The 27,072-nt window shown below is 44.0% G+C and overlaps 1 protein-coding gene across 1 annotated transcript in view; it reads right to left on the bottom strand.

The window, feature by feature from the left end:
• BMF (Bcl2 modifying factor) overlaps positions 1-27,072 on the bottom strand; it is a 94,510-nt gene that overhangs the window by 53,860 nt on the left and 13,578 nt on the right. The window contains exons 2-3 of the mRNA XM_073566746.1: positions 8,773-9,077; positions 2,555-2,715 (exon numbers count right to left, since the gene is read on the bottom strand). Of these exons, the coding sequence (XP_073422847.1) occupies positions 2,555-2,715; positions 8,773-9,077 (466 nt within the window). The remainder of the gene's footprint in view (positions 1-2,554; positions 2,716-8,772; positions 9,078-27,072) is intronic.

The raw sequence follows: 27,072 nt of genomic DNA, 5'->3' as shown, positions 1-27,072 counted from the left end.
GTATTAAGAAAATAAATTCCAAAGGCAAAGTAGCTGTAAAAGTGACCAAAAACACGTCAGAGAAGACGATTTAGGCTGTGTGCCCACGATGCGATATTTAAGCGTTTTTGCCGCGATTTTCGGCACGAAAACGCTGCAAAAACGTTTAAAAATCGTGTACAGAACGCCCCCCATGCATTCCTATGGCATTCCGCACATGCTGTGCTAATGCTGCGCTTTTTTCCGCGGCGGAATCGCATCGCGGAAAAAATCGCAGCATAGTCGTTCTTTTGTGCGGAATCGCAAAGAATTGCTGCGATTCCGCACCCATAGGAATGCATGAGAACCGCTTACTTCCCGCATGTGGCTATGCCCACCATGCGCTAAGTTAAGCGTCTCATGTGCGGTTGGTACCCACGGTGTGGAGGAGAGGAGACTGTCCTCCAGGCCCTGGGTACCATACCCCTGTAAAAAAAGAATAAAAAATAAAAAATCGGGGTATATTTACCTTCCGGCGTCACGCACTGCCATCCCGGGCCTCAGCGTTCCCAGTAATGCCTTGCGGCAAGGTCCTGTGATGACGTGGTCTCGTAAGATCGCTATAGCAACGCAAGACCAACATAATCACAGGTCTCGTAAGGCATCGCTGGGAACGGGAGCGCCGCTGAGACTGCGCGGGACGTCGGAAGGTAAATATACCCCGATTTTGTATTTTTTAAATTATTTTTAACATTCTATCTTTTACTATTGATGTCGCATAGGCAGCCTCAATAGTAAAAAGCTGCTCACACTTGTCAAACATTGACGAGTGTGACCAACCTGTCAATCACTTTCCAAGCGATGCTTCAAATTGCTTGGAAAGTGCTTGAATATCGCACGGGAAAATCGTGGCAAAATAGCGAACATAATCGCGATGAAATCGCGGTAAAATCGCACGAGGAAAAAACGCGCGATTTCTGGGAAGGAGTCCGGGTTTTCAGTGTCCGGATTAAAACGCTACGTGGCAGCAGTTTCCTGAAGTGTCTTCTTTAAAAATGATGAGGGTACGCCATGTCTAAAAAGCGCTGTATCCAGATACCCTTATAGTACTGCATTATTAGTAGCGTCAAGATACAAATGGGTGATACCATTTAATGATTAGCAGCTTAAAACTACAGAGATAGCTGTCAATCATTAAGAAGACCACCCACTGGACTCCTAAGCATAGAAAACGTAGAGAAATGATTAAAATGCAAGTTATCCTGTTATTTCCTACCAGAACAAGATGTCCTGCACATTATACTTCCCACTAGTCTGAATCAGCCTTGCAGTAAAGCGATTGTAACCTTTTCAATGAACGCGTAGAATTAACTCGCGGTCCATATACCGTGATGCTGCTGTGCGCGGATGTGAGGTCGTTTACGTTTCCTCTTTCTATTCAAGACTTGTTTTACTTCCTCAGATACATGCTGAAGTTTGATTTACAGCCCCAAAGAAGTTTATCGTTCCCCAAAAATGCTCAAAGTTCATTTTATCACATCTGGAGAAGGCACCAATGATGCAAATATCCTAACCTAAATAAGTCGGATGAATGTCTGATTTTTGTCCATTGATTCTGAATGCTCCCTTGTAGACAAGCAACTCTGAATATATCAGAAATCCATGTTCTCAAAACATTAAATAAAGGTAAATGTAAGGTAAATGCCCCATATACATCAGCCAACCTTCTGTGTTTGGCGGTCCACCAACTCTTTGTAGCGGCTGTCCACTTAAAACAAGTTATTGCCTTTCCACAAGAAAGATGATAACTTGCAGATCGGTGGAGGACCGGCACCGATCGGTAGAACAAGGAACCTTTATCCCTATTACAAGATGGTGCGGCAGATCAGATGCCCAACTCTCTATGTAGCTGCCGGAAAAACCCAAGCGTCAGATCCACAAGGACTCAATGGAGAGCAGATCGCATATGCACACCGGCGTTCTTATGGAGATAAAAGCTCCCCTTCTTGCCGATCGATCGGACCCCCACTGATCCACTGGATAAGTGATAACTTTTTTTTAACCGGACAACAATTTTAAAGGGTCTTTTTACAAGGGCAGATGATTGAGAGCCAATGGACAATATGGGAAGCCAACCAGTGCTGAGCAATTATCAGGATGGGGATTCGTATGACTGATTGACATGTGATCATTTGTTCCCCATAGGCATTTTTTGTCTGCAGCACATTCTCTGTTTACATGAGAGGATGTGCTGTCGACCATGGAACATTTGTAGACTGATCACTAGGCACCTTTAAAGATTGGGACTGAATGTTTCTATCAACATTTGTCTGATTGTAAAAAGGCTTTGAAATGGTTGTCCCCACTTATCACCTATCCGCCTTTGGGAACCTGAGCCCTCTCGAAAACAGTGCATTTGTGGCGTCAGGCACTGATATAGGACTGAGACGGTCTGGTTCACGATCCTACCTCATCCCGTGAGTGTGTGATGGGGTTGAGAGAAAAGGAACATTAATGGTAATTGTTGTGTTACATTGGTAACTGATCTAGCTCATGAGTCATGACTATTAATGAAAAATATTCGATGTGACTTTACCCTCTGTAGATGAAGTCTGTGGAACTGATCCCCGATGCACTGCAACTTTTGAGCGATTCGGCGCTCAGCACTCCGTTCTTGCCTCAGACGACCTGTCCCATTTCCAAATGGCATGGATAAGTTTGTAGATGTAGACCGGTGTAAGAGATATCCAGCATTCCCTACACAGAAACACCTCTATATGTAAGAAAGATATTATCGAATATTGTCCATATATAAAAGGGTTTTCTGGTTTCAGAAAACATCCTGTCCCTTGGCTGCCATTTATTAAAAAGTCTTTGCCACTGCACCCAAGGGCTGTTATTGTCTGCAGCGCTGATGTCTCGTTGACAGCGGTGCGGCCAATCAGTGAGCTTAGTGGCTTGTGCTGTCTACTGGGACAGAGCTCATTAATCGTCTTAATCGTCAATGTGACGTCACAGCTGCAAATAATAGCAGATGCCGGAGCAGTGACGGAAACTCACCACTGGACCTGGGGAAGGAGAGGAGAGAATGTTTTCTTTCTCAAACCAGAAAACACCTCTAATGCACAGACAGAAATGCAATAAAAAAATGAAAATGATATTTATCAGTGGAAAAAGACAAAACCATACAGTAAACCCTTTCTGTCTGATCCAAACAATTATGCAATGCATCATTTTATCCAATGTGCACAAGCCCTAAGGATAGGTCATCAATATATGCAGTATCAGATTAGTGGGGTCCAGTACCTAGCACCCCCCACTGATCAGCTGTCACACGCTCTGGCAGATGCTGGGTGTAATCACATTGGACAGAGCTGCACTGCGCAGGGTGCATACATTGCAGAGTGGCAGTAGCTGGGCAGTCTTCTTCTGCAGCACCCAGTAACTACAACTACACAGTGAATGGACCTGCACAGTACCCAGCAATGGCCACTGAGCAATAAACAGAGCTGTGCAGTAAACAGCAGCAGCCACTGTACAGTGAATGAAGCAGTGCAGCACTCAGCAGCCACCTCTGCACATTGACTAGAAATACACAGTACTCATGATTGGCCACTGCACAATGATTAGAGCTGTGCAGTACACATTAAATGCAGATGTGCAGTACTCAGCAGTGGCCCCTACACATTAAATGCAGATGTGCAGTACTCAGCAGTGGCCCCTACACATTAAATGCAGATGTGCAGTACCCAGCAGTGGCCCCTACACATTAAATGCAGATGTGCAGTACCCAGCAGTGGCCCCTACACATTGAATGCAGATGTGCAGTACTCAGCAGTGGCCCCTACACATTAAATGCAGATGTGCAGTACCCAGCAGTGGCCCCTACACATTAAATGCAGATGTGCAGTACCCAGCAGTGGCCCCTACACATTAAATGCAGATGTGCAGTACCCAGCAGTGGCCCCTACACATTAAATGCAGATGTGCAGTACCCAGCAGTGGCCCCTACACATTGAACGCAGCTGCGCAGTACCCAGCAGTGGCCCCTACACATTAAATGCAGATGTGCAGTACCCAGCAGTGGCCCCTACACATTAAATGCAGATGTGCAGTACCCAGCAGTGGCCCCTACACATTAAATGCAGATGTGCAGTACCCAGCAGTGGCCCCTACACATTAAATGCAGATGTGCAGTGGCCCCTACACATTAAATGCAGATGTGCAGTACCCAGCAGTGGCCCCTACACATTAAATGCAGATGTGTAGTACCCAGCAGTGGCCCCTACGCATTAAATGCAGATGTGCAGTACCCAGCAGTGGCCCCTACACATTAAATGCAGATGTGCAGTACCCAGCAGTGGCCCCTACACATTAAATGCAGATGTGCAGTACCCAGCAGTGGCCCCTACACATTGAATGCAGCTGCGCAGTACCCAGCAGTGGCCCCTACACATTAAATGCAGATGTGCAGTACCCAGCAGTGGCCCCTACACATTAAATGTAGATGTGCAGTACCCAGCAGTGGCCCCTACACATTAAATGTAGATGTACAGTACCCAGCAGTGGCCCCTACACATTAAATGCAGATGTGCAGTACCCAGCAGTGGCCCCTATGCATTAAATGCAGATGTGCAGTACCCAGCAGTGGCCCCTATGCATTAAATGCAGATGTGCAGTACCCAGCAGTGGCCCCTGTGCATTAAATGCAGATGTGCAGTACCCAGCAGTGGCCCCTGTGCATTAAATGCAGATGTGCAGTACCCAGCAGTGGCCCCTACGCATTAAATGCAGCTGCGCAGTACCCAGCAGTGGCCCCTACACATTAAATGCAGATGTGCAGTACCCAGCAGTGGCCCCTACACATTAAATGCAGATGTGCAGTACCCAGCAGTGGCCCCTACACATTGAATGCAGCTGCGCAGTACCCAGCAGTGGCCCCTACACATTAAATGCAGATGTGCAGTACCCAGCAGTGGCCCCTACACATTAAATGCAGATGTGCAGTACCCAGCAGTGGCCCCTACACATTGAATGCAGATGTGCAGTACCCAGCAGTGGCCCCTACACATTAAATGCAGATGTGCAGTACCCAGCAGTGGCCCCTACACATTAAATGCAGATGTGCAGTACCCAGCAGTGGCCCCTACACATTAAATGCAGATGTGCAGTACCCAGCAGTGGCCCCTATGCATTAAATGCAGATGTGCAGTACCCAGCAGTGGCCCCTATGCATTAAATGCAGATGTGCAGTACCCAGCAGTGGCCCCTGTGCATTAAATGCAGATGTGCAGTACCCAGCAGTGGCCCCTACGCATTAAACGCAGCTGCGCAGTACCCAGCAGTGGCCCCTACACATTAAATGCAGATGTGCAGTACCCAGCAGTGGCCCCTACACATTAAATGTAGATGTACAGTACCCAGCAGTGGCCCCTACACATTAAATGCAGATGTGCAGTACCCAGCAGTGGCCCCTACACATTAAATGTAGATGTACAGTACCCAGCAGTGGCCCCTACACATTAAATGCAGATGTGCAGTACCCAGCAGTGGCCAGCAGTGGCCCCTATGCATTAAATGCAGATGTGCAGTACCCAGCAGTGGCCCCTATGCATTAAATGCAGATGTGCAGTACCCAGCAGTGGCCCCTGTGCATTAAATGCAGATGTGCAGTACCCAGCAGTGGCCCCTACGCATTAAATGCAGATGTGCAGTACTCAGCAGTGGCCCCTACGCATTAAATGCAGATGTGCAGTACCCAGCAGTGGCCCCTACACATTAAATGCAGCTGCGCAGTACCCAGCTGTGGCCCCTACACATTAAATGTAGATGTGCAGTACCCAGCAGTGGCCCCTACGCATTAAATGCAGATGTGCAGTACTCAGCAGTGGCCCCTACGCATTAAATGCAGATGTGCAGTACCCAGCTGTGGCCCCTACACATTAAATGCAGATGTGCAGTACCCAGCAGTGGCCCCTACGCATTAAATGCAGATGTGCAGTACCCAGCAGTGGCCCCTACACATTGAACGCAGCTGCGCAGTACCCAGCAGTGGCCCCTACACATTAAATGCAGATGTGCAGTACCCAGCAGTGGCCCCTACGCATTAAATGCAGATGTGCAGTACCCAGCAGTGGCCCCTACACATTGAACGCAGCTGCGCAGTACCCAGCAGTGGCCCCTACACATTAAATGCAGATGTGCAGTACCCAGCTGTGGCCCCTACACATTAAATGCAGATGTGCAGTACCCAGCAGTGGCCCCTACACATTAAATGCAGATGTGCAGTACCCAGCAGTGGCCCCTACGCATTAAATGCAGATGTGCAGTACTCAGCAGTGGCCCCTACGCATTAAATGCAGATGTGCAGTACCCAGCTGTGGCCCCTACACATTAAATGCAGATGTGCAGTACCCAGCAGTGGCCCCTACACATTAAATGCAGATGTGCAGTACCCAGCAGTGGCCCCTACGCATTAAATGCAGATGTGCAGTACCCAGCAGTGGCCCCTACGCATTAAATGCAGATGTGCAGTACCCAGCAGTGGCCCCTACACATTGAACACATCTGCACAGTACCTAGCAGTGGCCACTGTTCAGTGAATGGAGCTGGCCAATGTCGATGAGTTCAATGTGATTACAACTGGCAACATGTGGAGCTTATAGCAGATGAGTGGTGGGGGTGACGGCCGTCGACCCTTCATTGATCTAATATATACTCTACAAATAGTTCATCGATATATTCTGACTGGAGAACCCCTTTATTAAGTCAGGGTTGCAAAAATAAAGAGCCACTATGGGGTGCAGGTGCAAAATGAAGAGGCTGATCATTGAGTTTTTCATCAGGGGGCCTACAGTCAGACCCCCTCCAATCTGCTTTTGATGGCCTATAATGCCTGTACTGGTAAGAGTAGATTACAATCTACTCCAAACTTTCAATAGCCTACAAGTAGCTCCTTATGGCAAGGGAGTGCATGCTGCAGAAAAAGTCATCTAAGTCCTGTGCAGGCTTTGGCTCATAGCCTATCTAAGTTCTGAGGCCTGGGAACAGTAACTCGTCAGTGGCTTCCATATGTCGTGTGCCTTGCAGAGCGCTCCACTATCTGCTCACATATGGGCAGAGCGTTCCTGTCTACTAGAAGAGCCGCAGCCAGCACTGATGGTGGCACAAAGCCAATGTCGCTAATAAGAAACACATGAGTTTCCATTTCCCTGTTGCATGAGCAGCCCATGCCAATGATCATTTTACAAATATGTGTTTGAAAAATGACACATAGTCAATAGAAATACAATAAGGCGTTCGTGACAGATGGAAACCACAAAATACATGCAGCAAACAGCGATCCATACACAGGAAATGGTGGAGGTCACAAACTGGGAAGGAAGAAGTGGCGGGGTATCGGGTCAGTGGCTGCTCAATCACAGGTTAGAGGTGACGGCCATCACATTTATCTGCGTTTCCTGTTTTTGAGAGCCAGCAACATTGATTGTCAGAGCCTTGTGTAAGAACAATGCCCAGGAAATTTCCTTGTGACTCAAAAATTACAAAATAAAAAAAGCTGTTGCTCACTCTCCTGGGCTCCAGTGCTGCCTCCCCACCACTGCTCCGATGATTGCTTACATGCTGCAGCAGTAGTACCACATGTCACCGATGCAGACACTGAGCTCCCTACATCAACAGAGCTTCTGAGCTAAGTGATTGGCTGCAGCGGCGATATGTACTATAATCATGATGACACTGCTGCAGCATGTAAATAATCACCAGAGCAGCAGCGGAGAGGAAGCGCTGGACCTGGTGATGGTGAGCAACAGTTATTTTTTTTATTATTTTAATCTAGGGATAAGAAATAATTCTCTGGAGTCACACAGTGAATAAGTTATCCGAGGACCGCACCGGACAAGTCAGGTCCCTCTCTATATCCCTCGCATGTCTTTTCAAACTATGTTTTCTCTAAAATGCTACAGCCAGGCTATATTGGGTCTTATTCATGCGATTTAAAGTTTGGGTAGCATTAATCTAGTGACAGGTTCCATTTGAAGGGAACCTGTCACTAGGTTGGGCCCCTAACACACCACAATTGTGTTATGCACCTGGAGTGTAGCATTACAAACATGCCTGGGGCGGACATATCATTAGTGCAACCCGTGCAGCTGCACAGGGGCCCAAGAGACAAGGGGGCCCATTTCCAGCTCCAAATCAGGTGATAATGCATTATGATGAGCTATTGGGCTGCAAAAGGACCATATTCTGTTGTTACACAGGGGCTCTTTTCAGTCTTTGTCAGCCAGAGATCTATCTGTAATAGATCGTAAGGATGTCAACCTAAGGCCAAGTTCACATAGCGTTAATGCAGTCCGTTCAACGCATGGCGTTGGCGGACTGCGTTAACGCTACTCCCTAGGGTCCATCACAGAATGACAGCACATCGCTAATGCATGATGATTATGACATGCGTTAGCGATGCGCTCGTCTATAGCAGTGTATGGGTGAGTTAACGCATCTGTTACATAGCGTTAATGCCGCTGTGTAACGGATGCGTTAAATGCACCCCCCTAACGCAATGTGGACCCAGCCTTGCTGAGATGAGCCTGAGCGAGAAAATTTCCTGCATGCTAAAAAAACACATTCTTTGATCACCCCTAATAGTCACACCACACCATATTTCTTGTGACAGATCTGAATTAAAGGGTCACATTAGAAGTCGATGGGGCAATCAATCTCCAGTGGAGAAATGATGATGGAAATCAATACTGGACAACTGCACAACATTTCAATCTAAGGTTGGCACACAACCAGGGCAACATTGCCTCTTACCGTAGAAGAGTCTCCTTGGAGATTCCAAGACGCCACACGGTAACATGATATCACCACTGGTGGAGGACGGTTCTAGGGTCTGAGTGGCTTTGTCTTTGCACTCCGAAATCCTGCATCCTGGACCGCAGCAGTGTGATACTGTGAAGAGCTGGAACCGGCCCAGGAGACAATTGTAAGGTGAACTCGGAGAGAACATTGACGTTGATGAAGGAGTTATAGGCTCCCTTGAGAATTCAAAATCATCTGGATAAAACACATCGTCGTCCAATTCATCTGAACTCATGAACATAGCGTGCTCCATCCTGCTGGAGAAATCAGATATGTGAAGCAAGCATTACTATTTTACATGGACAGCTATAACATAGGCATTTTAACACTAACAGTTTTTATGTAATGACAAGATCAAGAAGAAGATTGTAAAAAAAACTCAATGAGTTCTGCTCACAGCAGATAACCCGAGGGACCTGAACGTCTGTGTAAACACTATTAAAAATTCAGTTGCACAATGTTGCACAATATACAGACTGGTGTACAAACTGTCTGTAGTCTGACATGGGAACTCGGGTGGGGAAAAGTCATTTTACATAACTTACACTTTTCTATAGACTGCTGTGTAATTCTAACGCCGGCTCTAATGGGAAATACGATTACCCATTCTTCGCCTGTCTGAAAAGATGATTCTGCCAGCGATCCCAAGAACATGGCTCTCCAGAATAGAGTGAACGTGCGCATGCGCGGCCTCTGCTCCACTCATTGACTATGAGACAGCTGTGTATGGAGTGCACCCCAGGAGTGACCTACACTCTGTCACGCCATGCAATCAGCTGATCAGCAACCTTTTCACACCCAAATCTAACCTTGCGACACTATTACAAATCAAGTCAGAATTTAAGATTTCAATGTGTTTCAGTCATCGTATGGTGCCTTCTGAGGACAGAGAACCATGCTTTGCTAAAAAAAACCAACTGAGGTTGAATGCATTAGAGCATATTCAGATGTCCATGCCAATCGCTCAAAACATGGACAGCTAAAGCATGGACTAAAGGAGTCCCTCCTGACCTGAGCATGAGGGCCTCATAGAAATATATGAAGCTGTCATGCTTGAGTCAGAGAGTTGTGGCCAGTTCACGCTTTAAGGGCCCGTCCTCGTATCGACTGGCATGAACGTCTGAATGAGTCCTTACATATGGTATTCATTCCAAAAAATGAATGACTACCCAACTGTCAGAACCTAATATACTCTCTGCTGTTTTCTCTCTAAACTTTGTTAAATTTGCCCTGACGATTTATCATTTTTGTTAAAAATGTCCATTTTGATCAATTGTACAGTAGATGGGTACTTTAAAGAAGCAGTTGAGCATTTTTTTCTGCACTTTCATCCTGATTGTCTATCACACTCTGCACTTATTTTATATGTGACATACTTATTTCCATACAGTTCCACCTAGTTCCACCATGAGAACAGTAGAGTGTCTCATGAAAAGCTATATCCAGGATCATCTTTGCCTGAAGAGCTGATACTGTCATTATCCCCTTGTCTAAATTATCCTGAATTAATTAACAGATTATTTTAAACATTCATGGAAGCTGAACTGTCATCTTTTATATTACTGTGTGACAGGAACTGTGCTGTCATCATCACTAACTGCGATATGAGTTTCTGTGAAGAACCTCAGTGATACAGTCCAAGCATTTTTATTAGACGAGAAGTTCATGTCATAGAGATTGTGACCCCCTTCAGAGAACATAAAGCCATGTAATTCCCACAGGGAAACATTGTAATCCTTTCAATATTTCATTACCTGATAAGAAATATACCATAATTTTTTTTCAGATAAAAAATGAACAACTAAATAAGTTAATACAAGTTGAATCATACATGTTAGGGGACTACAGAATACATTTTATAAAATCGCAAGAAAAGAGGATCTGTCAGCAGTATTTTGGACTCTTAAATAAAGATACTTGCAAAAGTATTCTGCCCCATGGAACTTTTCAACCTTTTCCCACATATCATTCTTCAAACTTAAAGATACCAAATGTAAATTTTTGCTGAAGAATCAACAACAAGTGGAACACAATTGTGAAGTTGAACGAAATTTATTGGTTATTTTACATTTTTGTGGAAATTCAAAAACTGAAAAGTGGGGCGTGCAATATTATTTGGCCCCTTTAACTTAATACTTCGTTGTGCCACATTTTGCTGCGATTACAGCTGCAAGTCGCTTGGGGTATGTCTCTATCAGTTTTGTACATCGAGAGACTGAAATTCTTGCCCATTCTTCCTTGGCAAACAGCTCGAGCTCAGTGAGGTTTGATGGAGAACAGCAGTTTTCAGCTCTTTCCACAGATTCTCGATTGGATTCAGGTCTGGACTTTGACTTGGCCATTCTAACACCTGGATATGTTTATTTGCGAACCATTCCATTGTAGATTTTGCTTTATGTTTGGGATCATTGTCTTGTTGGAAGACAAATCTCCGTCCCAGTCTCAGGTCTTTTGCAGACTCCAACAGGTTTTCTTCAAGAATGGTCCTGTATTTGGCTCCATCCATCTTCCCATCAATTTTAACCATCTTCCCTGTCCCTGCTGAAGAAAAGCAGGCCCAAACCATGATGCTGCCACCACCATGTTTGACAGTGGGGATGGTGTGTTCAGGGTGATGAGCTGTGTTGTCTTTACGCCAAACATATCGTTTGGCATTGTTGCCAAAAAGTCCGATTTTGGTTTCATCTGACCAGAGCACCTTCTTCCACATGTTTGGTGTGTCTCCCAGGTGGCTTGTTGTAAACTTTAAACAACACTTTTTATGGATATCTTTGAGAAATGGCTTTCTTCTTGCCACTCTTCTATACAGGCCAGATTTGTGCAGTGTACGACTGATTGTTATCCTATGGACAGACTGTTCCACCTCACCTGTAGATCTCTGCAGTTCATCCAGAGTGATCATGGACCTTTTGGCTGCATCTCTGATCAGTCTTCTCCTTGTTTGAAAGTTTAGAGGGACGGCCGGTTCTTGGTAGATTTGCAGTGGTATGATACTCCTTCCATTTCAATGTGATCGCTTGCACAGTGCCAGTGCTCCTTGGGATGTTTAAAATTTTGGAAATCATTTTGTATCCAAATCCGGCTTTAAATTTCTCCACAACAGTATCACGGACCTGCCTGTTGTGTTCCTTGGTCTTCATGATGCTCCCTGTGCTTCAAACAGAACCCTGAGACTATCACAGAGCAGGTGCATTTATACGGAGACTTGATTACACACAGGTGGATTATATTTATCATCATTAATCATTTAGGACAACATTGGATCATTCAGAGATCCACAATGAACTTCTGGAGTGAGTTTGCTGCACTGAAAGTAAAGGGGCCAAATAATATTGCACGCCCCACTTTTCAGTTTTTGAATTTCCACAAAAATTTAAAATAATCAATAAATTTTGTTCAACGTTACAATTGTGTTCCACTTGTTGTTGATTCTTCACCACAAATTTACAATTGATATCTTTATGTTTGAAGCATGATCTGTGGGAGAAGGTTGAAAAGTTCCAGGGGGCCGAATACTTTTGCAAGGCACTGTATGGCTGTAATGGTGCTTTAAAGCTGACTAAATTATACCTTTTTTTAAGAAATAAGTTTTGTTGTTCTTTTTTAATTAACTGCAGAAGCTTTATGCTAATGATGAGCAAATGCAGATTTTTAGTCTTCTGCCAGGCTGAGTATTAGCTGCCCCCCTCCTGCCTGCGTCAGTCTATGACTATGATCATTGGTTTTTCAATGACCTGCTTCTGCAGGCTGAAATTGCACCTTTATTGCCAGGGGCATGGCATGGGCAGTATCTTCCAAAAGATGTAATTGAGCTGAGAAATCCATCTGCCAGCGCCTGAGTGAAATTTTGCCCAGAGAGAGGCAGGTCGTTTAAAAAGTAGTGACCTGTTAATTCTAGAGTGGAGGCAAGCGGGAAAAGACCAAGTGCAACATCCAGCCCCGCTGCACTTGCGCTTCACTGGCATAAAACTTACATGGATGATAACAGAAGAATGACAAAACGGATTTCTTCAAAACAGGTATCATTTTAATCAGCTTCAAAGCGCCATTACAGCCATGTGTTTAGTTAAGAGTCTAAAATCCTGCTGACGGGTCCTCTTTAGGCCTCTTTCACACATCAGTTTTTCGCCGTCAGGCGCGATCCGGCTTTTTTTTGTAAAACCGAATCCGGCAAAATGCAATGCCGGATCCAGTTTTTCCCCATTGACTTGCATTAGCGCCGGATCACGCCGGACGGCATTGCGTTTCATCCGTTTTTTGCCGGATCCGGCTACTTGTCTCATTCCGGCGTCTGGAAAAAACGGCTACTGTAACGTTTTTTGTCTCCGGCGAAAAAGCCGGAAGCGCCGGATCTGACGCTTCTGGCTTTTTGCCACAATGAAAGTCTATGGGCATCGGAATGCGCCGGATCCAGAAAAAGACGGATCCAGCCACCGGATCCGTTTTTTTAAGTCTGCGCATGCTCAGATCCAATTGGCCAGCCCCCAGGAAACAGATATAACCTGCTAGACGGATCCGGCAGAAAAACGGATCTGTTTCTACAGTTCTCCAAAATTTATGCCAGATCCGTTTTTTCTAAAAATAGCCGGATCCTGCCTGACGGCAAAAAACTGATGTGTGAAAGTAACCTTAAGTGGTCAGTTGACTATGGAGATGACCTCTAATGAGCTGAGCTTTTCCAAAATGATCAATTGAAAGTGTGTTATCTACAACAGCCAATCTCTTGCATGTATCTAATCTCACAGCATGAAAACAACACTTCTATAACCAAGAGAAGTCTTAAATGTACAAATCTGTGTTACTAAATTCTACTTCATTACTTCAGTATTAATTGCTGTTTGCCATATTGTTGGGAAATACATTTTACAGATCTGAACTAAATGTTTGCTCTGTAATAACTACAGGACATGGGGAAGTGTTATCACTTATAAAGAGTCTATAACATCATGTGACCTCCATTACATAGAACTTTTATAAAGTTTATATCCCAACACAATACCAATGGAGACATTATCCGATATGTTTAGATATAATATTACCAACACATACCAAGTAGTCCCAGCAAGATTGTGTAACGTACCAACACTTTAAAGGCCTTTGCTTCTCTTCACATGACCGACCCTGTGCATTTACATCAGAAACAAGAGGAAGTAAATACTAGATTGCAATCTGGTCTAACTTGTTTAATGCTCTTTCTGGAAAGGAAATTACGTGCGATACTTTTGAAAAAAAAAAAGACAATTTTTCTACCAAATTTAGGAATTTGATGGAGTGTAACCATTTAATGCCACATTTTAATGCCAAGTATTAAGAGGGTCATTCGCATCTACATTAATACGTAACTCCAATTTTGCAATTTACTGCTTGTTAAAGTTTTCATTTATTCTTGAGATATTAACAATTTCCTTTTCACCTTGCTGACTTAGAGATCGACCACCGCTGTTACCAGAACATGCTCAGTGCTTACAAGCTCTTTTCTGTTTTGTAGTAGGCCAGTAGGATAGCTGGAGAGCTCTGTTAGCTCAAAATCCCGGTTTATAAGCTAGACAGCAGCAGTGGTCGGTCTTCTAGACAATGACCTGTTAGGTACATTTTACATATAGTAGGTTATCCAAAGTGGCACTCACATCTCAAAATTAAGTTGCTCTCTCAGAAGAGGGTCCTAAGCAGAAGACCTGTCACGAGTGGGTCTCGTCCTCCTGGGAGATCTGAAGTACTGATCACTACGTATTGTGAATCACAGATCTTCCATTTAGCCTGTTTGTGTTTCAAGGATTTTGTTTTATTTGGTGCTAAAGAGGTTAACGACCCTTTCTATGCTGGGTAGAAAGTTGCAGCACCATCTCACAGCTGTTTCTGACCTGGTCATTTCCTCTCTCTATAAAATCTGGCCAGACCTTCTCTTCTTTGCCAGTGAAAGTTTTACTTCCTAGCCCCTTGGAATCGCTGTGCTGAGTTGGAGATCGTTCTTGCTGCTGGAGATTGTTGTATGTTTTTGGGTATATGCTTTCCTCACTGTCCCATTCCCATTTGATTTGTACACTTCTACACTTCCCGATATATCTTTCTACCTTTGGTGAGTGTATTGTATATTAGTTGCTTTTTCTTATCCCTGTTTATCTTATGTGTTTATACATTAGTATTTCTGTCCATGGCCTGGGCAGGAAGAGTAGACAGCTTAGGGAATAACAGGAGAACAGTAAGGCTAGTGGCCCAAACCTCTTCACCTTCAGAGGTACCTTTGGGAGCAGGGATAGTTAGGGTCCTAGCCCTAGGGACAGCGCAGGGCCCCTTTATTTACGTAGTCACAGCGTGACATTACCACTCTATAACTCCTTTGTTTCCAGGTGGAACACAATGAGTCTGAGATCAGTTTCTGCTCCAAAAATTCAGCAAAAAAACCCATCAGTGTGAACACACCATTAATATTCAAAATTGAAATTAAGATTTTATCTGATATATTTTGTGGAAAGGACATTATCAAATACTAAAAATTTGCAGAAGTGTTTATGATAGATTGTGAAAGCTGTGTAGTAATTTATGGGAGCTGTAGTCCAGAGTGCCAGGTCCGTGCAATATTAGGTCGCATTACCGACTGAGCAACTCTACATGACTCACTGTCTGTTGGAGCGTAGAGGTTCAGACGGTGGGTTGTTTCTGATCTTGTGGAATATGATGACTATTTAGTACAGATATTCAATGCTAATCCACTCTACCACACCTAGGATCAGCAAAACAAGATTTCCAAAGACAATTCACATTTGTGAAGCACAATGTCTTAAAAATTCACTTTTAAAGGAAATATGACCTAAAATGACCTATTCTTGAAATTAATTTTTTGTGTTACATGTATTTTTTTTAATTTTGCCATTTTTTTTCATATCAATAATTTTTTAATAAAAAATACAAAATTAGTAATCTTACAATTTTTACACTGGCCACTGTTTTTTTTTTTTTAGATTCGTACTTCTGGTTCTTTCAAGAATAGTTTACAGTGGGCTTATCATCATAAGAGGCAGGGTTACAGTGACAGGTAACACCCCTATACAAAGCTGTTAAAAGCTCAACCAATCATCATTGCCAGTGTCATATCCTTCTTTCCACAATGACCTTTGCACACGCTCATGATGTTGGGATTTGTCAAGTTGTTTCCTTAAGAGGAGACAAGAGCATCCTAACGCACCACCCCACCCACCTGTATTAACCCCATACGCTGCTTAATAATTCCAGAGACCAGAAGTTTCTTTGGAATTTGCATGGCCACAGCAGCCTTTTATTAAATCAAAAACAACAATAATAATGTATTATGAACAACATAAATACAATAACTTGAACACTGAGGAGGAGTCCTCGAAGCCACGAGATCTAGGTGAATTACCCCAAAATGTTGTGGACTAAACCCAACATATTACTCCCAGCCGTTACCCCACAGGCAAGGAGCACCATCACACCGAGACGTATTGTCCACTAAGCAACTAGGGGATCGCCCACTTTACGGAAACTCCCCATCCACCTTTCACCAGATCACCACCACCATACCTATGAACGTAGGAGACCCTATACAGTGAGTCTCCAAAACCAATTTCCAAATGACGCCAAGGACTCCCCCCTCCTTCCAAACCGCCATGACCCAAATAACTCCAACGTTACCATACACCAAAACTAAAAGGGGAGGGAGGGCGGGACAAGCTTCCTGTAAAAAGAGCGGGAACTGTGAGGAGGAAGGCCCGATGCTTCCCCCTATATATCAGCACCGCCTCTTCCTTTGAAACCCACTCCCCCCACCTTCACATTCCAACCGCCCCGTCATATTGGCCTCCGCCCACGCCTCTTCTGGGAGGAGGGGAGGCTCAGCTCCGGCCATTGCTTTAGATGCTTCAATACAAAACATAGGGTCTGAGTCTGTTCATTGCTGCTAATGTGCATGTGCATTTACTAAAACATCAGGAAGTTAGATTTAAAAAAAACAATGGTCAATGTAAGAATGGAAAGATTTCTAATTTTGTATTTTTTTGTAATAAAGATTAGACTCTGCAGGTGCCTTTACCTGAATATAGGCAGTCAAACTCTGAGGATGGACATTATGACCGTATATTTCTCCAATGAATAGTAAGAAAATTATATTCTCACCCTGTTTACATGCCAGTACATGTGACAAGGCTCAGGTTCCAAATTTGGTTCAAAGAGACTATTCTGTCAGAGGCAAATACATAAAATACCTCTTTCCTCCGGTAAATCAATGGTTCCTCTTTTCGCTTCTGTCTCCAGAATGGACTGGGTGTGTGATGTCGCCAGCATGGCTTGCTCTATATACTTATACTTTTCTGTCTCTGAGGTGTTTATAGCATATAAATATAGCTTTATAATCTTTTTTGATATCCCAATTGTACTGTTTGGGCGGGCTTTGGGCAAAGTCAGTCTTCTTCTCCCTCTGGCAGCCAACAGTTTAATGCCTTCTTACTTCCCATGCAGAATCCAGGGTAAAGCAGATGTATACTTGTGACATCTACAATAATGATACAATGCAATAAAGGCTGAGTAGATGCGTATAGGCTTCATATCAGCTGTGACTGTGTGCCAATGCACGATACCAATGTAAATGGAGATTGTAGCTGACATGGGACCTTATAGCATTGTCATCTGAGTTGATAGTCAAGGAGTTAAGAAAAAAACATAACAAGATACAGTATTATATTTTAGACGCATGTCCAGACTTATTGGGGACTTTACTGATGGAAATGGCTTGGCGCTGGCCATTTAGTTATAAAAAATAAATAAAAGATATGAAAAAAGCAGATGATTAGTTTATAGCAGGTCACTGATCATTCAAATAGATAAGTGCCAACGACCTGCATTTAGCATCAGGAGTCCGTGTCCCGTGCCATTACAGTTAGTTTATCTGAGAAAAACAAAGCAAGGGTTTTTCCAGTTTTCTATAAATATCGCTTACTCATTGTGCAAAGAAAAGTTATGCAACATTCCAATATTCTAGATGTTTCCATTCCCGTCATCATGTTTAAGATCTGTTTACTTTCAGGAAGAGCAACTGAGGCACATTTATGGCTGAAGCCCATAAATAAACACAAGATACAAACTGGAAAAAAAACTTTAAATCATCCTCAATTCTATACTTAAAACTCAAACTGTGGATGAATATAGAGAATTTCCATATTTGGTTCCCAGGAAATCATACACTTTTCCTATCTTCCCTCTTACAAACCAGCTATGAATGAAGCCTTCTTGAACTGCTTCCAATAAGACACCAGGAAAACCAAGCCCCGCCCACAAGGAGACACACAAACTCCTTTTTATCATGGGCATTCCCAATCCCCATTCTGAAAACCTACATTTTGATATAAGGCAATGGGCCTTCCTTCCCTGGTCTGCCTACAATAAGACAAGAGGAAGTCTAAGCCCTGCCCCCAAGGAGCATCAGCGCCTTTTCATATCACTTCTCTATAGGCTTAGTGTCCACTAATGTGGACAAAAGTATGACTGGCATCAGTTAACTGAAGCTGAAGCATTTTATCATTCAATTAAAAATGGATGTGAAGAATGAAGACTATTAGAACACCTTTTGATTTCATAAGTCATCTAAAATACCTTCTGTAATAATATCCAAAATATCAAGCCTACCAAAAATGGCACTTAGAAACATCCAAAAAATATCCAAAAAGACAAAAAAGCATAGCCATAAAAAATGTAATCTTTATTAAAGCATGATAGCCAGACCATAAAAACACCTAAAAAGAGATATCGGTCCACATGACCAAACATAGGTAAATATACGTATGAAAACAAGTATATCAATGGGTGGACACTGCGCATGGGATATAACACTGTGCACACACCTAACAGATGTAGGTGCAGCAACAAAGCATTTGCAACATTTTTCATATTAATGCATGTCGGTGCAGAGAGGAGAGTGTGAATTATGATGGGAGATTTTCCTATAGCAATGTTTATAAGATATATGGGAATAGAATTGTGATTTATCTCCCATTGATATACTTGTTTTCATACGTATATTTACCTATGTTTGGTCATGTGGACTGAGCCAGGGGGCCAGGGGCTGATGATAGGGTGAGCCAGGGCCAGGGGCTGATGATGGGGGAGCAAGGGGGCCAGAGGCTGATGATGAGGTGAGCGTGAGCCAGGGGCTGATGATGGGGTAAGCCAGGAGGCTGGCCAGGGGCTGATGATGGGGGAGCCAGGGGACCCGGCTGATGATGGGGGAGCCAGGGGGCCAGGGGCTGATGATGGGGTGAGCCAGGGGGCTGGCCAGGGACTGATGATGGGGGAGCCAGGGGGCCAGGGGCTGATGATGGGGTGAGCCAGGGGGCCCAGCTGATGAAGGGGTGAGCCAGGGCCCAGTGGGACAAATCTCCAGCATCCATGATTAGTAGGCACATTGTTGACTGTCTCCAGAGTCTCCACCTGCAGCTCAGCCCATAGTTCTATCCTTTTAGTCAGCACAGACTGTGCTGACTAGTACCAGCATGTTGACTGTCTCCACCTGCAGCTCAGCCCGTATTCCTATCCTTTTAGTCAGCACAGACTGTGCCGACTAGTACTGTGCCGACTAGTACCAGCATGTTGACTGTCTCCACCTGCAGCTCAACCATTGTCCTATCCTTTTAGTCAGCACAGACTGTGCTGCACAGTACCAGCATGCTGTGTTGGGTTAGGGTTGGAGTTAAAATTTGTGGTTTTCACTGTTTGGGCACATCAGGGGATCTCCAAACGCAACATGGCGTCTGATCTCAATTCCAGCCAATTCTGTATTGAAAAAATCAAATGGTGCTCCTTTCCTTCCAAGCTCTGCCGTGCGCCCAAACAGTGGTTTACCCCTACATATGGGGTAGCAGTCTATTCGGGACAAATTGCACAACAACTGTTAGAGTCCAATTTCTCATGTTATAGTTGGGAAAATAAAAAATTGGGGGTGAAAAGATCATTTTTGTGAAAAAAAAATAAGATTTTTTATTTTTATGCCTCTACATTATAAACTTCTGTCAAGCACTTGGGGGTTCAAAGTGCTAACCACACATCTAGATAAGTTCCTTAAGGGGTCTACTTTACTGTAGCGTTTACTGACCGTGGGAACATATCCTAAAGAGTTTTGGAATTATTACTGTATAAAAGTTAGTAAACTAAATAAATGAGGTGATCAGCCCTTTACTCTTGACTTCTATTTTATTTATTCTTGTTTTTTTTACATAATCACTTAGAGTTACATTTCGAGGTGTATTTATGTTCTAGAATTTATAGGTTTTGAATAAATACCAATAAAGATTATTTTTTGTAGTGTATAATCAGTGATTATATATGCAGTAATATACACTTTCCATTTATTTGGTGGGCAGGCTGAGACGGCAGCGGTGGGCAGGCTGAGATGACCATTAGTTTCTTCCTGACTTGGTGGTGGGTGCGGCGGCAACACTGGCTGTGTGAGTAAATAACAAGTCCATGTATTCATTTGTCCACCATTTCAGTATGTGATTGTACATATATATATATATATATATATAATTTCAATTAGTAAAAAAATGTATGTGACACATTCCCTTGAAGAAAGATAAGTAAAATATACAAAAAAAAGTTACCAAATGTTTAATAGGTTAGAGTAGAGTAGGGTCCTGCCAGTAGAGTCTACCTTGCCATGGTGGCAGGCTTAAAAAATCTTTTGGTCAAAACAAAAGCTGATGGCTATGTATGTGATATGGTGTTAATGTGTGATTGGTGAGGGCTTGGTGCAGAAGTGAAGTTTTTCAAAGAAAGGGTGGAGGGATTTTGGTTCGAGTGGTGGAGGAGGAGCTAGGGTGGAGGTGGAACTGGGGGTGGAGCCTGGGCGAAGTCTCAAGGGGGGGCCCCGAAATTCCTAGTGGCAGCCCTGGATATAATGCATTATTTAATAGCTAAGCCAGTTCCCTTCTCTCTTTATGCATGGTGGCAAATGAAGCGGGAGCTCACTTTGTTATTGAAAGAAGCTGATAGCCCAATTCACAAGCAAGTTCTGTGTCGAAAACTAGAAGTGGGTCTTCCGGGACCCTGAACCTGATATTTGAAGATCGGAGAACGTTGGGTAAATGAAATATATTAGTAAGTAGCATACATAAAAAAGGGAAGCTGGCATAGCTACTGAAATAAATGGTTAGCCATTCCCCTTCAAGCATAACACCAATGATGCGCAGACACAAGAAACTCTGTCCTGTGTTGAACACAAGAAAAAAGTGGACGCTGGATCCAGGAGCAGCTATATTCAGAACTGGGCACCTTTAAAGTGAACCTGTCAAGTGTCTGATTTAATCTGCAAGGTTTATTGGTAAAAATGTAATATTAATTATGTTTTATGGAAATCCCTGGAGTCTAGTGGGCGGTCCTAATCTAATAGAGATTCATTGTTAGCAATTGTGAAGCAGTAAGAGGAATCCTATACGAGGGTCGTTATTTGTCCTCCTGGATGTGCATAGAAACATACTAAATCCGCTGGAGAGCCTTCTCCCAGACTGCCTTCTCCCAACTGTAAAACATGGCGGAGGTTCTGCGATGATCTGGGGTGCTATTTCGTGGAGATCCGCCGGGCCAATGATATCCCTTCATGGAAGAATTAACAGCCGCGATTATTTAGGCATTTTGGGCGACCAAGTGCATTCTATGGTTCAAGCACTGTTCCCGGAGGGGAACGCCATCTTTCAGCATGATAATGCACCAATTCATACAGCTAAAATTGTTAAAGCATGGCACGAGGAACATTGTAATGAAGTTGAGCATCTCATCTGGCACCCACAATCCCCAGATCTCAACATTATTGAGCATTTATGGCCGATTTTAGAGATTCAAGTTAGACGTCGATTTCCGCCACCATCGTCGCTCAAAGAACTGGAGGGTGTTTTAACTGAAGAATGGGCTAAAATTCCTTTGGAAACAATTCACACCTTGTATGAATCCATACCTCGGAGAATTGAGGCTGTAATCTCCGCAAAAGGTGGACCTACAACATATTAAACTAACTTTTGTTGATGTTTCCAGGTGTTTCCATTATTTTGTCCAACCCCTGTATATATATAAAATTGAATGTATGTGTGTATCACCAACCAATCACGAAGCATCTTTCATTGGTTGAAAAGAAGCTGAGCTGTGATTGGTTGCGATGAGCAACAGTTTTCCCACTCAACAACACCCCCGGAACATAAGCTCCCAGCCATTGTCTGCCCCCCAGAAAGGAGCAGAGAGCACATGACAGAAATGAATCACCCCCACCCTGCCCATATCCCCATCACACATCCTCCATCCCATAGGCACATCTTCCCTCTTAAAGGGATCTCCGGTATGGAAGTTAGGGCAAATCCCTCAGCGCTCTGATTCTGACCCCAGGCTTCTATTAAAGGGATCATTGCTATGGAAGTCAGGGCAAATCCATCCAGTGCTTTGGTTCTGGCCCCAGGATCTCTTAAATTGATCCCCGGTATGGAAGTTAGGGCAATTGCATCCAAATGCTCTGGTACTGAGCCCAGGCTCTCTTAAAGCGATCTCCTGTATGTAAGTTAGGGCAAATCCCTCAGTGCTCTGATTCTGACCCCAGGATTCTATTAAAGGGATAATTGGTATGGAATTAGGGCAATTCCACTCAGCACTCTGGTTCTGACCCCAGTCTCTCTTAAAGGGATCATTGGTATGGAAGTTAGGGCAATTCCACTCATCGCTCTGGTTCTGACCCCAGGCCCCTCTTAAAGGGATCCCCGGTATGCAAGTGAGGGCAAATCCACTCTGCGCTCTGATTCTGACCCCAGGCCCCTCTTAAAGGGATCTCTGGTATGGAAGTGAGGGTAAATCCACTCTGCGCTTTGGTACTGACCCAAGGCCTCTCTTAAAGGGATCTCTGGTATGGAAATTAGGGTAAATCCCTCAGCGCTCTGATTCTCACCCCAGGCTTCCATTAAAGGGATCATTGATATGGAAGTCAGTGCTCTGGTTCTGATGCCAGGCCTCTCTTAAAGGGATCCCCGGTATGGAAGTTAGGACCGTTCCACTCAGCACTCTGGTTCTGATCCCAGACTGACGGGATGATGTGGGATATTAGGGGTAGTAGTCCAGTGGCTCGGGATGATGTGGGATATTAGGGGTAGTAGTCCGGCGGCTGTGACGGGATGATGTGGGATATTAGTGGTAGTTGTCCAGTGGCTCTGGCTGACGGGACAATGTGGGATATTAGGGGTAGTAGTCCGGTGGCTTTGGCTGACGGGATGATGTGGGATATTAGGGGTAGTAGTCCGGTTGCTCTGGCTGACGGGATGATGTGGGATATTATAGTGAATGTGGCTATGCGGAGTGGGAGGGGCTCTACACTCAGCTATATATATATATATATATATACACAGAGAGAGAGATATTATATATAGATACGAGGGGTGATCCAAAAGTAATGATAATCGGTTATTTCTATTGCACACAGAAATTAAAATAAAATGTTTTCTTCTCTCTTAGGTACCCACTAGTCCAGGAAAAAAAAAATCACTTAAATAGGCCACGATTCCCGAGAGCTACATTCATTTGAATATGAACTGCCAAGGAGTAAACATCAAAATGGAAAAAAACGAGCTCAGAGCTGTCATCAAATACCTCTGCTTGAAAAAAAATGTCTACCAAAGACATACACAGCGACTTGGTGGAAGCATTGGGGGACTCTTCTCCTCCATATTCCACAGTTGCACGTTGGGCCAAGGAATTTAAGCTGGGAAGAACATCGACGGAAGATGAACATCGCGAAGGACGCCCATCCACGTCCCTCAATGAAGAAAACATGAAAAAAGTTGAAGAAGTTGTGTTGGCAGATCGAAGAGTGACTATCAGGCATGTAGCTGAGGTCACAGGGATCTCATATGGCAGTATTCAAAGAATCCTTGCAAAAGAATTGCATATGAGAAAGGTCTCCGCGTGTTGGGTGCCAAAAATGTTAACCGACGAGCAAAAGAAGAAACAAGTTGACATTTCAATAGCAAATCTCGAAAAGTTCCAAGCAGACAAGGAGAATTTTTTGTCACGTTTTTTGACCATGGATGAGACCTGGATCCACCACTTTGATCCCGAAACTAAACAACAATCGATGACATGGAAACGAGCTGACGAACCGACGCCGAAGAAATTCAAAGTGTCAAGCTCAGCAGGGAAGGTTATGGCGTCCATTTTTTGGGACGCTGAAGGAATTATTATGGTGGACTATTTGGAGAAAGGAGCCACTATTACGGGCTCCTACTACGCAGAACAAATAAGATAGCGGGAGGCTATCAAGGAGAAAAGGCGCGGCAAACTGCGGGCTGGAGTGCTGTTTTACCAAGATAACGCACCGGCTCACAAAGCTGCAGTTGCCATGGCTACCATTCAAGAAGCGGGCTTTGAGCTTGTGGAACACCCCCCCTATTCGCCAGATCTAGCCCCCAGTGACTTCTTTCTCTTTCCTCGGCTCAAGGAACACCTCCGGGGCAAGAAATATGACGACAATAGCGACGTGATAACCGCTGTTGGGGAGTTTTTTGAGGGTCAAGATCAAGAATTTTTTTCGAAGGGAATTCTAAGTTTAGAAAAGAGATGGACTAAATGTATAGACTTGTTAGGAGACTATGTAGAAAAATAAAAACATTTTTTGACTATATTCATTGTGTTTATTATTGATTATCATTACTTTTGGATCGCCCCTCGTATATATAGATATAATCATCATAATTTGTTATAACTAACCGTAGTTAGTTACTATGCCAGGGCAGCGCTGGGCTCTTCAGCTAGTGTAAAATAAAAGAGATTTTGGGCTGGGTCAAACTATTTGACCAAGTCAGATTTAGGAAAACCTGACATGGGCTTATATTTTTGGAGAGATCTGTGGGAAGATAATGGGACGGATCTCCCCCTCCACTCCGGATCTTGGGAGTGGCCCATGGCCATGATTACCATTCAAACTTTCAGATAAGGTGTGGGTGAGTCGGTGTTTGGTATGCAAGCAGCAGAGCAGGAGGCTCTGTGTATGTATGGTCTGTGTGAGGCTGAACACAGGCCAGAGCCAGGACTAAAGCAAAGCCATTACCGCACTCGTGAGTTACACGGTGGTTCAGCTGCCAATGGCAACAGACTGATACAGACGTTTCAGCTGTGTAACGGATGAAAAAGTTTGGATTAATTTAGTAAGTCAACAAATAAAGAAATTTAAGTTGAACTATCTTGAAGCACTGCCTCACTACCGCATGGACGTGAAAGCCGCTGCCTTACACCCTACAGTTATACAGATAAGCTTATTAGTCATTGAATTAAACTTCCATTGTGGGTATTAGTACGCATTTTTATTTGCTATTTTAGGAGGAACTGCACAGCATTTTCTGGGAAGCATTTTATAGAGTACTAATGAGCATCTAATGTAAACTTCCTACTGGTGTTAATTAGTAGGCCATAACTATGGCTCCATGGCACTTCATTTATTTGTCAGGGTCATCAGTAAAACAGCTTGTAGGGAGGGCGAAATTTTGGAATTAATGAGTGAATTAGGAAATCTCTGTTTCAAAATAGTAGATAAATGCAGGCAGAGACTTAATTTGAAGCTCCTAGGCCAATAAAAAGGAGTAAGGCTCCCATTTGGCATGTGGCATGTATATAACGAGTCTCTTCTTATACAGCTCAGGGGCCATTGGAGCCTGCCAGGCACCAGGATAAGTACAGTATGACTGCGAGCTCTGTGCTCCCTGTACCCCAAACCAAGACTAGAAAACTAATTTAAAATTACTGTTTATTTGCAATTATGGGATTTTACTGATCAGTTATGGTCACTTGAAGGCATGCCAGCATGAAGGGTCTGGGGGTAAGACACGTCTGATCTTTATAGACAGAGTATGGACTAACCTGAATTTACTTCCTCCTACAGGCTTATGAAGCTATTGAGTTCATGTCAGTAAACCCTGGGTCATTCTGGACAGCATGGTCCATATTCAGACTATGAATGACAGAAGTGAGAAACGGGTAGTTAGTTACTAATCATAGAGAGCGAAACTCAAGAGCAAAGGAATGAGGGCTTTAATTTTATCAGAAAGTTGCCAGAAGACACCACTCCTCCAAAAGGGTCAGTTCTGAAAATACAACTGTTGAAAAATGCCTTGAATCGAAGTGCGGTACACAGATGCTCCAGACCGACGTCTGGATGTAGATATAGCAGCAAAAGGGAAAAATCCAGAATCCACAGGTAATGAGGTAAGTATATTACAACATTTATTTTATTAGCAACATACTGTAGTCAAAAACAGGGAGGAATTAAAACATATAAAGAGAACAAAAGGACACGGGTCTACGTGTTTTGAGCATAACCGGTCTTAGACTAAAGCCCCCATCACACACAGCGAGATCGCTAGCGAGATTGCTGCTGAGTCACAAGCTTTGTGACGCAACAGCGATCTCACTAGCAATATCGCTGTGTGTGACACCTATCAGCGACCGGCTCCTCCCCGCCGGGTATCGCTGATCGTGCTCGAATGCCCTGGACTTTTTTTGGTCGTTGGTCTTCCGCTGGCCAGCACGCATCGCTGCGTGTGGCAGGCGGGAGACCAGTGATCAGCAAGCTGGATGCTGGTTTCCAATGTAAACCGCGGGTAACTAAGGGTGCGCGTCACTTAGTTACCCGCTGTGTACCTTAGATACCAGCGTGCTGGTGCAGGGAGCTGGTATCTAAGGTAAACAGCGGGTTTCTAAGCACCGCGCGGCTCTGGGTAACTAAGTGACGCGCACCCTTAGTTACCCGCGATGCCTGTTTGGCAGCTCACCAGCGATCATGTAGCGATGTACCAGCGATCCTGACAAGGTCATATCGTTGTCGGGATCACTGGTGCGTCGCTATGTGTGACAAGGCTCATACTTGGACGAGTCTTGCACGTCAATGCTCGGCACTGCCGCCGGCACTCGGGAGCAGAGCGTGTGGCTGCATAGAAAGACATGCAGCTGAACGCTGCGATCTAAAGTTCCCTTTGCGCATGTTAATAATTTTTTCTTTACCTTACTATTTCAGGAGGAACTGCACAACACTGGGAAGTCGTCAGACATGGCCCACGTCATATTCATTTATGTGGCAAAAGGAAATCAATAAATGGCTAGTGTTTACTAACAATAAATATATAATGGTAAACCTAAATAACTTGCTCAGTTGACACTTTTTCCTCTGGACTCACCCATGCATGCTCAACTTCCTTGAGCATGCATGGGCTCTCAATTATGGGAGGGGAA

The sequence above is a fragment of the Dendrobates tinctorius genome, unplaced genomic scaffold, assembly GCF_039654945.1.
Source record: "Dendrobates tinctorius isolate UK_male_01 unplaced genomic scaffold, ASM3965494v1 ptg000019l, whole genome shotgun sequence".
NCBI lineage: Eukaryota > Metazoa > Chordata > Amphibia > Anura > Dendrobatidae > Dendrobates > Dendrobates tinctorius.
This window is presented reverse-complemented; position numbering and strand designations above follow the sequence as displayed.